We start from the raw sequence: 13815 nt of genomic DNA, 5'->3' as shown, positions 1-13815 counted from the left end.
AATATTCAAGAAATTCAAAAAGAATGTGCCAGTAATATGGGACGATGAGGGTCAAAAAGCTTTTGAAAAGATCAAAGCTTATCCCGCAAATCCTCCCGTATTAGCACCAGCGCTTCCAAGGATTCCTCTTAGGTTGTACTTGACAGTCACCAAAGAGACAATGGGGGATATGCTCGCACAATAAGTAGAAGGTAAAGAAGACGTCATCTACTACCTAAGCAAGGAAATGATCGAGTATGAAGTACGCTACACCCCACTTGAGAAATTGTGCCTCGCATTAGTATGGGCCACAACCAAGTTGAGACATTATATGCTCGTGCATACAGTCTTTGTAGTATCCCAAATGGATCCACTCAAGTACTTATTTGAAAAATCTACACTTAATGGGCGCATATCAAGATGGATAGTCAACCTAGCCCAATTTTATGTAAGGTTCATGCCACAAAAGGCTATTAAAGGATCTGTGGTCTCGGACTTCAATTCTCAGCGGATTTTCCAATAGAAGATTTGACGCCAATACATGACAAAGAATTTACAGATGAAGACTTAATGGTCACAGAAGATGATAGTTGGACCTTATACTTCGACGGAGCCTCAAACAAAAAGGGATGTGGCGTTGGAGTAATATTAGTATCACCTAAAGAAGAACATGTTAGAATCTCCATAAAGTTAGTTTACGATGTTACCAACAACGCTGCAAAATATGAAGCATTCGTGGTAGGCCTCGAAACAGCTTTGGCATTGGGAGTAAAGAAACTTCGAATATTCGGAGATTCTTCTTTGATCATCAACCAAATCTCTAAAAGATGGAAAGTAAGGAGTGAAAGTTTAGCCCCTTACCAAAATTATCTGGAAACTCTCACCAACCAATTGAAAAAGGTAGAATACACATATCTACCTAGAGAGGAAAACCAATTTGCTAATGCCTTGGCAAGACTAGCCTCAATGGTTAGGATTCCTACGGAAATCGAGCAAATGCCTTTAATCATAGAGAAAAGGCACAACCCGGCTTACATTCAAGCCATTGAAGACGATGAAGTGGTCCAAGAAGAAGAAGAAAGAAGAAGAAGAAGAAGAAGAAGAAGAAGAAGAAGAAGAAGAAGAAGAAGAAGAAGAAGAAGAAGAAGAAGAAGAAGAAGAAGAAGAAGAAGAAGAAGAAGAACCATGGTATACAGACATGCTCAACTATGTCACCAAAGGAGAATATCCTCCTCATGCTGACAAAAGAGCAAAACGAGCATTAAGACTCTTGGCTTCCCAATATGTACTCATAGACAACGAGTTACACAAAAGGATAATTAAGGGTCGAGCTCTCTTATGTGTAGGCAAAAAAGGAAGCCCAAAGAGCTATGAGGATAGTCTATGAAGGCGTCTGTGGAACTCATGTTAATGGCAAAATGCTATTCTAAAAGATAATACGAGAAGGGTATTATTGGACTACCATGAATAGGGACTGTCATCAATACGTAAAAAGATGCCCTAAATGCCAAATATACGCTAACTTGCAACATGTTCCTCCATCTCTACTCTAAACCTACACATCACCATGGTCATTTTCAACATGGGGAATTGATATCATCGAAAAAATTACCCTTCCTAGGACAGGAGGTCACGAATACATTCTAGTAGCAATCGATTACTTCACGAAGTAGGTTGAAGCACAATCATATGCTAAACTCACTATAAAACATGTAGCACTCTTTATCGAAAGGAACATTATTTGTCAATATGGAGTCCCACATGAAATGATAATTGACAATGGAACTCACTTTCAAGCAGAATGTGAGGAATTGCTACAAAAGTATGGTATTCAACACCATCATTCTTCTCCTTATAGACCTCAAGAAAATGAAGCAGTTGAGGCAACTAACAAGAATTTAAAGACTATTATCGAGAAAATGACAGAAAATTACAAGGAATGGCCTGACAAACTCCATTTTGCACTTTGGGGTTATCGCACGTCAATTCGTACATCAACAGGAAATACATCATTCTCCTTAGTCTATGGAATGGATGTTGTACAACCTGTAGAGCTAGAGATACCTTCTCTACGCATTGCGTTGGAAAGTAAACTCGATGAAGTCGAATGGATTAGGGCAAGATATGAAGAGCTAATTCTACTCAATGAAAAACGACTAGAAGCTCTACATTATACTCAACGCTATCAAACCCATATGGCTAGACACTTTAATAAGAAGGTCAAGATAAGAAACATCAAAGTAGGAGACTTGGTGTTAAAAGCACTAAGGAAAAATGTTTTGGATCCAAGAGGCAAATTTAAGCCTAATTGGTCCGGACCATATATCGTCAAAACCATTATGTCAGGAGGTGCAGCAAAACTAACTGATATGGATGGTAATGAGTTCTCAAACATGACGAACCTTGACCAACTTAAGAAGTACTACCCATAATTACTTGAGTAGGACACTCAAGAGAGCTACGTTTGGCCTGATTCCTTAGGAAAGGATACATAGGCAACCCTTTACAGGGTGCGACCACTTTAATTTTCACAAATCTCGCATCCCAGCATCAACAAAAATTTGCTCAGCATCAACGCAAAATAAAAGTCTGTCACCAAACGAAGTGCAGCGCCTGGTGACAGACTTAAAATCGCGGCGCCAATTTTCTGCGATTATCTGGAGAAATTTTGGTGTATTGCGGAAAATTTTCGACTTCCGTACTCGAGAAATTTTCTGGAAAATAATTTAAGTGGTTTTCATTGCTTTAATAAATTAAAAATGTTGATTTAATTTAAAAAGCTGAAAATGGCATTAATAAAATAAAGTAAAATTACATTATTGATGGAATTTAAATAAAAGCTTAATAAAATAAATTGACTTAAAAATTAAACTTGTCTATTAAATTGGAAGTTAAGCAATGCTTCAATCTTTCTTCACTTTCTTTGCTCTTTTCCAATTCTTGTCAGCTTTTTCCTCATCATCCATTACTTTAGCTAGTTGGCATGCTTTAGAGGACCTACATTCAATCTTGGAGTGAATAGTTTCTCCTTTAACTAGGACACCATGTTTCTTTTCCGCCCAAACTTTCTATTCTGAAGAGACAACTTTTCTTTTCTCTTTGCCTTTAGTAGTGTCCTTCTTCTTAGGCATCGTAGGTGTTTTGAACTGAACTCTTTCACCTAAGCGTTCCTTAACATGAGTTATCTTGTCACCCAGACGATTCTTCACATTGGTTCTACTTTGATCTTTCTTCTTGTCCTTTTTAGGCTTATTAAGAAGCCAATTCTTCACATCATTGGTCAAAGAAGGAGGAACCTTTTGGGTAACCACTTCCCATAAAGGCCTAGCACTCCAATAAGTGTCAAACCTCTCTACTTCTTGAGAAACAGGGAATTCATAGGGATGACGAAGATCTCCAGAAAGGAATTGTTTGAATAAGACTGTACTGCCTTTTTACCCTGCAGGGATAATAAAAAGTCATCTTGGTTAAGCTTGGAAGACGGTAGAAAGGTTGGTTGTTGACACTAACCATCTTCTTAATATTCCATTATGGGATGACCCACTTGATAGCAAAATTACGAGAGACGAATATTTTGCTCCACTCATGGCGACCCATCTTTATAGAGAAGCACTTCTTTTGCCTCACAAAGCAGTTTGGAGTGTATTTTTCAACATTGTCAGGAGGACTAATGAATTCTAGTCTCTCCATTAGCCACATCTACAAAAATTCAATGCAAATAATTAGTATTATTATACAAAAATATATGTTTTTAATTTTTATAATTAAAAATATTATTTTTCTACCTTTAATAAAATTGGAGAGCCCAGAAGGGGTGCCTTTGGATTTTTCTTTAATTCATCTAGACTAAGCATAGTTTCTTCAACAATTAATGACATTGGATTCCTTCCAGATTCGATTTGTTCCAAGACAGATATTATAATTGCTTGACCCTCATTATTTCTACCACTAGTGAGAAGGTATTGGTTAAGCATGCAAAAGAGAAAATCCCTTCATCTATAAACATGAATAGACTCAGAATTACCGCAAATTCTTTTAGATTAACTACGTTACCATCTACAATATTTGTTAGATCTCTGTCTTTTAGATTAAAGAAGCGCTCAAAAACTTTATAATAATACTCACTCACTTTAGGAATTACCACAAGATCTAATGAAAGAAAGCCTAGAATGACACCAAATTCTTCCGGTAAAGGACTAATTTCATCATAGCCCAGTCTAAAGCAATGAGTATCTGGATCCCAATATTCTAAGGCAATATGAATAAAATCTATGTCAATATCTACTCCCTTAATACCATAAATACCTCCCAAGTGGAAAAAGTCAAGTTCTCCTTAGCAGTCAAGGATCGACACCACTCACGAGTAAAATCGCTAAAACTCTTAGTGACTAAAGACATGATTACTTGTTGAAAAACTAATGTTATAATTAATGTTAATCTGTTTGAATTATAAATAAATCGACAGATTAGGGGGCTATTTATGCACAAAACTGGTACAGTTCGACTCCTAAAAAGATTCAGAGGAAAACAGTGCAGCGCCAGACGACAAATTCGTCGCCTGGCGACGGGAGCAACGTCGGGCGAAGACATGCAGCGCCCAGCGACGCAAAGGCGGTGCAACGCCAGCTCAACGCCCTATGCAAACCGCGTTTCTTCTGACTATGATTCGAATTTATACAATGACTTTACAATTGCGCCCCTTGTTCAAACACCCTATACACAAAATTCAATATATTTTTTCCTTTTTTCTTGAATTTAATCGAGCTTAATTAAATTTAGGCTTATTTTAGTCCAAACTAAATTAATTTTCATTTTTTCTTTTTAGGAGAGAATGTCAGATACCCTCCATCAATAATGAAAATGACGAAATTTTTTGCGCAAAATTAATCACAAATATTTTTGCACACACGCATATGCACATAAAATGGAAAATAAAAGGCAAAGATAATACATACATAATATATAATAGTTTGTATATACAATATGTCTAAAATATAAGTCATATAATACAAACCGGTAAAGTCCTACAAAGTTTAAATAAATAATAAGTACAGGTACAACTATGGTGCCGGAGGGCGCAGATGAGGAGGCACGTTCATCATATCAAAGAACATCGCAGACCGAGGAGTATGCTCCTCACCAACTCCAGAACTGCTAGTAGGCGGGAACCTCAAATCAGGGCCAGTCCACCCAGGCTCACCCTGGTACTGGATCGACAAAGGCTGAGGCTGTTGTGGCTGCTACGACGACGAGTCAACCTCGTACGTCTCACCATCCATCAAAGGAGACGATGTCGCGCCTCCTTGGCCCACCGGCCTAGTCTGTGCGCCTTCAGATGAAGAACTCAAACCCTTCAATGTCTCGGTACGAGCGGCATCAGATCGGACACCCCGGCCACCAAAAGCAGTGCGGCGACGCCTCGAGCCAGACCTGGACGGCTCTCTCTTAGCCTTTGGTCTCGTCCGACTATGTGGTGAAGGAATCGACTGTCCTTGCAAAATTAAACCAAGTCAGATGCAAAGAATATATGAGGATAAACAATACAAAATAAAGAAAAAGAGATACCTCCTCAGCAATGTTGTCACAACGACAGGTAGCTCGGTTCCTCATCATCACCAGCTGCTGCGAAAGGCGTCTATACAACTCGCCATCGCTGTCACCACCTCGCGAGAGAATTGTAAAAACAAGGTTAGTAACAATACAAGACAAGTACAAATAAGTAGTAAACAGGTAACTCACTCAAGTCTGGTGACGAGGAATAGACCGCTGGACAAAGCGCTGATCCTTAGGAGCTGGAGGAATCATCTCCTCAACTAGGTTGTACATCCCTTGGTAGTTGATAGACATCCGAGGAGGAACAAACTCTGTAGGCGTAGCCTGGAAAAAGGCAAATCCAAAGTGATTAAAATCCACTTGGGGGCTATCTAGCAAAAACAAAAGGATAAAAAGCATATCGCCGCCTCCTCGGATAAAGCAAGGACAAAAATTAACAGTGGCAGCAGTTACAACATTTTTTTGTATTTTGCAAGTCGCTTAAGTCTGCGTAGTTGTCATATCTCTTGTTTGAATTGACCATGATGTTTGGATAGATAGTGAAGTAGTTGCAATTAATGGTGAAAATATAATGGTCTTTTATTTTGATATATGGTGAGTGTTGAATTGCCTAGTCTCATGGCATATATCTTAATGTATATATATAGCTTTGATTGTAGCAGAAATGTTTATTTAAAGTAGGTTTCTATGAAGCCTCTCTTTAAAACAGTGCACAAGTGTGCAAGTGTACATGCATGGCTGCTTACTTTCCACTAGATTACTTTTAATGTTCATCTTTGTTTATATGTTTTTTTTTTCTCCAATTCAAGGATTTCATGTTTATTTTCAATGATAATTTTTGTCCTATTTTGTGATAATTAGTGACTAAAAAATGGTTTGTTAGTTGTTGATTTTGTAATTTTATTACTTTTGAGAAATATTAAGCCAAATTTTTTATTTGATTGTGAAATTGTTGCTTGTACTAGGATTTCTGTATTAGACATAGAATTAATATGAACTTAGGTTGTAAATTTGTGATTAAGACCTCTCTAGAGTTGCTAACAATAAGGTCTTATCACAATTGAAAGTCCAAAGATTAACTAATCGTAATGGAGTACAGGTCGCATCAGGGAATTTTGTTGTTAAAGTGGTGACGCTTAGTCTAGCTGATCACCCTAAACGTGTGAAATTAATTGGGTACTATGATGAGGGTAATCAGAGGTTGTTGGTGTATAAGTACGTGCCACTAGGATCCTTGGAAAGCCATCTACACGGTACATAGGCGCCTCTGTGTGTGTGTGTGTTTTTTTTTTTTTTTTTTTTGCTACAGTAGTCCTTCTCTAGCAACTTTTTTTTCATATCCTAATGCATTTTTTGTATTCCCTTGATAATGAATGCTGCAGACCTCCAAAATAAGCAAAAGGCTCTTGATTGGAACAGAAGGATGAAAATAGCCGCTAAGGCGGCTAGGGCTTAGAATATTTTCATGACAAGATGGAGCCACCTGTAATATATCATGATTTGAAATGCTCAAATATCTTGCTTGGCAAGGGCTATCACGTTAAAGTGTCGGATTTTGGGCTTGCCAAAATGGGTCAAGTTGGAGGCAATATTCATGTATCGACTCGGGTAATGGGTATATATGGTTATTGTGCACCAGATTATGCAATGACGGGTCAGCTGACTTTTAAATAAATATATACAGTTTTGGATATCTAAGAGTTTAAGAGCAAAGTTAGTGATTATAATTAAAATCTTAGTCCCAGTTTGTTTACTAAATATGGAGTGTTATAATTAGAAGTACTATGTCATTTAGAGGTTATTGCTTTCCTTTTAATCCATTAATTATTGTCCATGATTCTATTCTATGTCAGGGTCCTGCTTTTACTGTCAAATCATGTATTGTTTGAATCAAGGCTTATCTCAAACTATGGGCTGCTAGTGTCTATCTTATGGAATATAGAAATAACAATTAAGCTTTGATAAATTGCCTTGAATTTTTGTGCATCCCTAGTAATTAGGTTGTATATTTACAATTATTGGTCACATGGCTGCTGTTATGAAGCTCTTTTGGTAATTTACAATTATAGGTCACGTGGTACATGGCTTCCTCAAAGTCACACATTCATTGGTGCAGGCTCATTATTTGCTTCCAATGGTTGTAGGCCCATTTGTTTTGCAATGGTCGGGGATCAGTGGCGGACTTGGGCTTAGACCTGGTGGGTCAAGTGACTCACCAGGCCCAAAAAAAAATTTTAAGTTATTTAAAAAAAAAAAAAAAAAAAAAAAAAAAAAAAAAAATTAAAATCAGTTACAGGAGACTTCAAGGCTTTCAAGCCCTAGCCTCTTCGTGCTCTTCATTCTTCTCTTCGTGAATCGTGACTTCTCCTTCTCCGCCTAATCGCCTCCATTCTTCTCTTCGTGAATCGTGAGTCGTGACTTCGCCTTCTCCGCCTAATCGCCTCCATTGTTAATCGCCTCATCTCCATTCTTCTGTTCGTGACTTCGCGTGACTTCGCCTCTTCGCTCATCTCCATTCTTCTCTTCGTGACTTCGCCTCTTCGCTTCGCCAGGCAGCCACCGTTCTCTTCGCCTAATCGCCTGGTAGTCGGACGTCGGTGACTCGGTGGTCGTGACTCGTGGACTCCGTCCTCTTCGTGAAATCACTACTCGAAACGTCGGTGCTAGTAAGTTGATTTCTAATTTTTATTTTTAATTTCTAATCTTCAAATTAATTCAGTCTAATTTGTTAATTTTATTAAACTTTGGTTTAAACTTTGGTAATTTGGTTGATTTGTTATTTTACTGTTGGGCGTTGGCTGTGTTGCTGATTGCTGAATGCTGAATTGGCGAATTGCTTAAAGTCGAGTGATCTACTTACTCCTATTTTGAATATCTTTCAGTGGCTTAGCTGCTTTTATTCTTTCCTATTCATTATGCTGTCTTTTATTGCATCGGCCCGTTCATAATCGAGCTATTAAAGACTATTGATCTTTGTTATTGTTGTAACAACTGATTTGCTAAGCTGGATGATGAAATGTGGTTGTCTGATGTGGTTATTGCTGTGATTACACTCCTGCAGTCCTGCTCCTGTGATCAGGAGAAACCCTGTTGCCTGTTTCTATCTACAATCTACTTGCTCATATTTGTATTTTATGCTTTGAGGATGTCACTGCAGAACTCAGTGGGTATCATCTTATCAAATGATCATAAATTATCAATTTATCAGCCTTCTTGGTTAGATCTTGCTATTATCTGGTATCCACATTTTTGTACGAGATTTCTCTTATTCGAGCCAATTTAAGCTGCCATAAATCATGCTATTCATTTTAGAGATAAAGGGGAAGAGAGTTTAATGTTTACTATCTAGATTCCCCAACCAATTTAGCTTCAGGATAGCTAGAATATCACTGGTAATATGTTTGTGGATGGTGACCTTAAGTATGTAGGTTTTTAAGTAAAGTCTTGATTCATGTTTGCACTTTTTACATCATATTTTATCATATATACTGTAAATTGGTCTTTTCTCAGAACAGTTATTACAGCTATCCACAAACCTTAGAGTTAACTTTTTTGTCTTGTGTTGCTCAACTGGAAGTTTTGTTTTGCTAGGCATTGAAGCAAGAGGTTTTATCTTTGGTCCCCCTATTGCCTTGGCTATCGGAGCAAAGTTTGTGCCATTGAGAAAGCCAAGAAAGTTGCCCGGTACTTACTCCCAAGCAAGGTAGGTAATCAACTAATCATCAATTGATTTTTTTTGTGAAATCTGTTTTGTGTAATTGTGTTTTGTGTAATTGTGTTTTGTGTAATTGAAATCTCTTGAACTTATTAGTTATTACTTATGTGAAATCTGTTTTGTGTAATTGTGTTTTGTGTAATTGTGTTTTGTGTAATTGAAATCTCTTAAACTTATTAGTTATTACTTATGTGAAATCTGTTTTGTGTAATTGTGTTTTGTGTAATATGTTTATGTGATTATGTCATTATGTGAAATTGCTTGATTTAGACCATTTAGTTGAATATTTATTCAAATAATTTTTCTGGGGAATATTGCTTGATTTAGTTCAATATTTATTCAAATTTCAGAATGAAGAGAAAACATACTCCAAATGAAATGCAAAACATTACTAGCTTCTTTGCTAAAAAAAATCCTACTCCAACTTCTCTTCCACATCCAACACAAAATGAACAAACTATAACTCCACCTCAACAAAGTGAGCAACTTTCATCTCCATCTCATTATTCAACTCAAAATTCCCCTCAAAATGAACAAGGCCAATGTTCTCCTAATGCCCCAATCTTTGGAGAAAGATTAAGTGAACATGAATTTGCTAATCTTCCACAAGATCCAGGAAAGAGGAGAAAAATGAGTAAATTTCATAAAGATGATAGAGATTTAGTGAGAAGAATTTACATTCAAAGAAAGCCTTGTCAGCCCAAAGACTTTACATTTCCTCAAACTTCTATTTTTGGCAAAAATCGTCGCTTTTGTGCTAAGTGGTTTGATACTTGGACTTGGCTTGAGTATAGTGTGGAAAAGGATGCTGCCTATTGTTTCCCTTGTTATTTATTCAAGGATGAAAATGCCTTTGGAGGTGATGCTTTTGTTAGTGATGGTTTCAAATCATGGAATCGATCGGATTTAATAAGAAAACATGTCGGTAAACACTTGAGTGCACATAATAATGCTGTTTTAGCTATGGATTTGTTCAAGAAACAAAATTCAAGCATCACACAAGCCTTAACAAAACAAACCGCTGAGAGTACAAATGCATATAGGACGCGACTTGAAGCTTCAATTGAATCTATCCAATGGCTTTTACTCCAAGGGTTGCCTTTCCGTGGTCATGATGAAAAAGAAAGTTCCTTAAGAAGAGGTAACTTTCTTTCACTTTTATCCCTTATTTCCAAAGGTAATCCTGAATATTCTAAAGTTGTTTTCAAAAATGCTCCTAGTAATTGTCAACTTACTTCTCCTAAAGTCCAAAAAGATATCATAAATGCATGTGCAAAAGAGACCACTAAAGCAATGCTTGAAGATATTGATGGTGGTTTATTTTCTATCCTTGCTGATGAGTCCGCTGATGTTTCTGACAAGGAACAATTGGCTCTTTGTTTGAGATATGTTAATAGAAAGGGAGAAGTGTGTGAGCGTTTACTTGGTATTGTGCATGTTGTAAACACTGCTTCTTTGACTCTCAAAACTGCTATTGAATCCTTATTAATGGAGCATTCTTTGTCTTTCTCTCAAGTACGGGGTCAGGGTTATGATGGGGCAAGTAATATGCAAGGTTCTATTAATGGCCTTAGGACTCTTATAGAGAATGAGTGTAAAGAAGCTTATTTTTTCCACTGCTTTGCTCACCAACTTCAATTAACTCAAGTTGCACTTGCTAAAAAGAATTCAGATTGTGCTTGGTTATTTGTTGATGTACTTGCACCTCTCTTGAATTTTGTGGGGGGTTCACCAAAAAGGAAAGAGTTTCTTCGTGAAAATCAAGCTCAAAGAGTGGTGGATGCATTGTCTCTAGGTGAACTTGAAACGGGTTCAGGTTTAAATCAAGAACGTGGATTAGGTAGACCTTGTGATACTCGTTGGGGATCTCACTTCAAGACAATCTTGAATGTACTTGATTTATTCCCTGTAATCCTTGGTTCTCTTGAGGATATTGCAAAAGTATCTGATACAATAGATTCTAATAGAGCTCAAACACTTACAAATCTTCTGATGTCCTTTGATTTTGTGTTCGTGGCACACTTGATGGTTAGTATATTTGCGATAACAAATGCTTTGAATGTGACTTACAAAAGCACGATCAAGACATTGTGAATGCAATGGCCATGGTTAATGTAACCAAGACTAATTTGCAAAAAATGAGAGATGAAGGATGGGATTCTCATATGGAAAAGGTAATTTCTTTTATTGGTGACTATGACATTGCAGTTCCAGATATGGAGGCTAAATATGTTGTTCCCGGGAGGAGGTTGTTTAGAGGTAAATGCCCACAAGTGTCCAATCTACATCATTTTCGAGTTGAAGTTTTTTTTGGTGTCATTGATCTTCAATTGCAAGAACTTGAAAATCGATTTCCCGAAATAACTAAAGAACTACTTGTGTGTATGTCTTGTTTGAGTCCTGTGGATCGTTTTTCTAAGTTTGATAAGGAAAAATTGATTAAGCTTGCAAAATTCTATCCTAATGAATTTCCAAGTTCAGAATTGATAGTCTTTGGTCATACACTTGATAGTTACATTTGTTCTGTTAGAGGAGATGAAAGGTTTTGGAATTTGAAGGGTCTTAGTGATCTTTCAATCAAATTGGTTGAAACGGGATTGTCTGAAACTCATGATAGGGTCTATTTACTTTTGAAATTGGTGTTGCTTCTTCCTGTCGCAACGGCAAGTGTGGAAAGAGTATTTTCTGGCATGAAGCAAGTGAAAGACAAACTACGAAATAGCATGGGAGATCAAATGTTGAATGATTGTTTAATTACTTATTTGGAGAATGATTTGTTTTTGAATGTTAGCATGGAAGATATCATGAATCGATATCAAAACATGAAAACTCGTCGAGAACTATTTTAATAAGTTTGCATTACTATTTAGTTGTCTTTTATAGTATTATATGAACATTTGGTTGTATTTTGTACTGTTTGAATATTTGGATGTATTTTTTAGTACTATTATTTGGTTGTTTGGTAAAAAAATTTTTTTTACATATTTGATTATCGATTGTGACTCACCAGTCGGAAAATCCTGGGTCCGCCACTGTCGGGGATCATATATTACTTGTAATGATGCAGGCTCATCAGGTATGCAATTTAAAAAGCTCACTTATCTTGGATATTTCTACAACTATAAGTGGCGAAACATTGACCACCTGCTAGTTCAGAAAAATAGATTATGCTAGTTCAAACACCTAAGAAACTGAAAATTGAGCTAGTTTAGGCACCAAGCATCTGCTACCCTATGTTTTGTTGTACTTTATATGTGGGGTTTTGATTTCTGTATTGAATTTATTTGTGACTAGTTTTGTCTAATTAAAGATATTATTGGTTTTGATTTATGTGTTGAATTTATTTGACTAGTTTTGTCTAATAAGTGACTGAAGTTTTTCAATTGAGTTTTGATGCTTATTTTCTTTTATATCCACTCAATTTGTGCATTGACCATGTTGGAAGAGTTCACTGGTGACCGTCTGAAACAACCTTTTTTTTAATTTTGGCTTTTTTTTATGTTTATATTTTTTTGCCATGCAGAATTCTGTTGCAATTTCAAGTGCTTAGTGTGAACAACTGCTATCCTATACAATACAGAAGAGTCAAATTTATGAAGCAGACAGAGAAAATCGACAAAATCATCAAATTTTGAAGGTTGACCATTGTAGCAATTAACTAACTAGCTTTTATTAGTTATAGAGTATTGTTTATTGTGAATTGTGAGATAAATATTTGTAATTTACAAGTACATAAATTCAATATAATTTACAAGATGTCGTTTAAAGTTGGTCTTGTATTGGTTAGATTGATAGTTATTGTATTTTATAAAAGTTTATTAACAATTAATGGTATTTACGTTAAAAAAATATAAATGTAGTGTACGGGTGGTGGCAGTAGAGGAATTTTCTATTTGCTACTGTTACCATTTTATTTATTTATTTCATAATAAAAACACTATTCGTAACTGGCGTTAGGCTATGTAAGTTACAAATAATATTCTATTTGTAACCGGCATAACTTAACGCCAGTTACAAATAGTATGCTTTCTAACTTGGAAAATAGCCTATTTGTAACCGGCGTTAGTTTAAGCCAGTTAGGAATAGTACATTATTTGTAACTAACATGAGCCGGTTACGAATAATTTTCATTAGTTGTAATGGTGGCATTCGCAACCAACAATGCCAGTTACAAAAAGTCAATTTCGCCAGTTACAAATAGCATTTTTTCTACTAGTGTTTGACCAACACCGGCGGATTAGGCTTTCGCTTTTTAACGGCTGGTGGGGCCGGATGATCATCCTTGACCTCATCAAGGTCAATTGGCTCTTGGCCCTGTACGGCTGCAGCTGCCGCAGGCTTGACGTCCGAGAGATATCATTCTTGGGCCATCTTCTGGTCCCCGTTCAGGGAGCCAACAGTCCCATCATCCTTCTCATACTTGACAAGCATAAGATCTGGAATGATGACGGCCTTACACTCGTTTAGAGTGGGTCGGCCAAGGATGAGGTTGTAGGCGGTCAGCTCCTCGACTACCAAGAACCGGATGGTCATATGCCGACCGCTACCTTTTTTCCCAGTCGGATGGG

The 13815-nt window shown here is 36.8% G+C and overlaps 1 protein-coding gene across 1 annotated transcript; it reads left to right on the top strand.

Moving 5' to 3' along the window:
- The first annotated feature begins 7005 nt into the window (after nt 1-7005).
- On the top strand, nt 7006-11341 carry LOC110726007 (zinc finger MYM-type protein 1-like). Its single transcript, XM_021905483.1, has 3 exons — nt 7006-7186; nt 9124-9235; nt 9598-11341. Exons 1-3 carry the CDS (start codon nt 7006-7008, stop codon nt 11339-11341), a joined length of 2037 nt encoding a protein of 678 aa, XP_021761175.1.
- The last annotated feature ends 2474 nt before the right edge of the window (nt 11342-13815 follow it).

This window comes from Chenopodium quinoa, unplaced genomic scaffold, assembly GCF_001683475.1.
Source record: "Chenopodium quinoa cultivar QQ74 unplaced genomic scaffold, ASM168347v1, whole genome shotgun sequence".
In the NCBI taxonomy this organism is placed as follows: domain Eukaryota; kingdom Viridiplantae; phylum Streptophyta; class Magnoliopsida; order Caryophyllales; family Amaranthaceae; genus Chenopodium; species Chenopodium quinoa.
The sequence above is the reverse complement of the archived record's forward strand: the minus strand, read 5'-3'. Positions and strand labels throughout refer to the sequence as shown.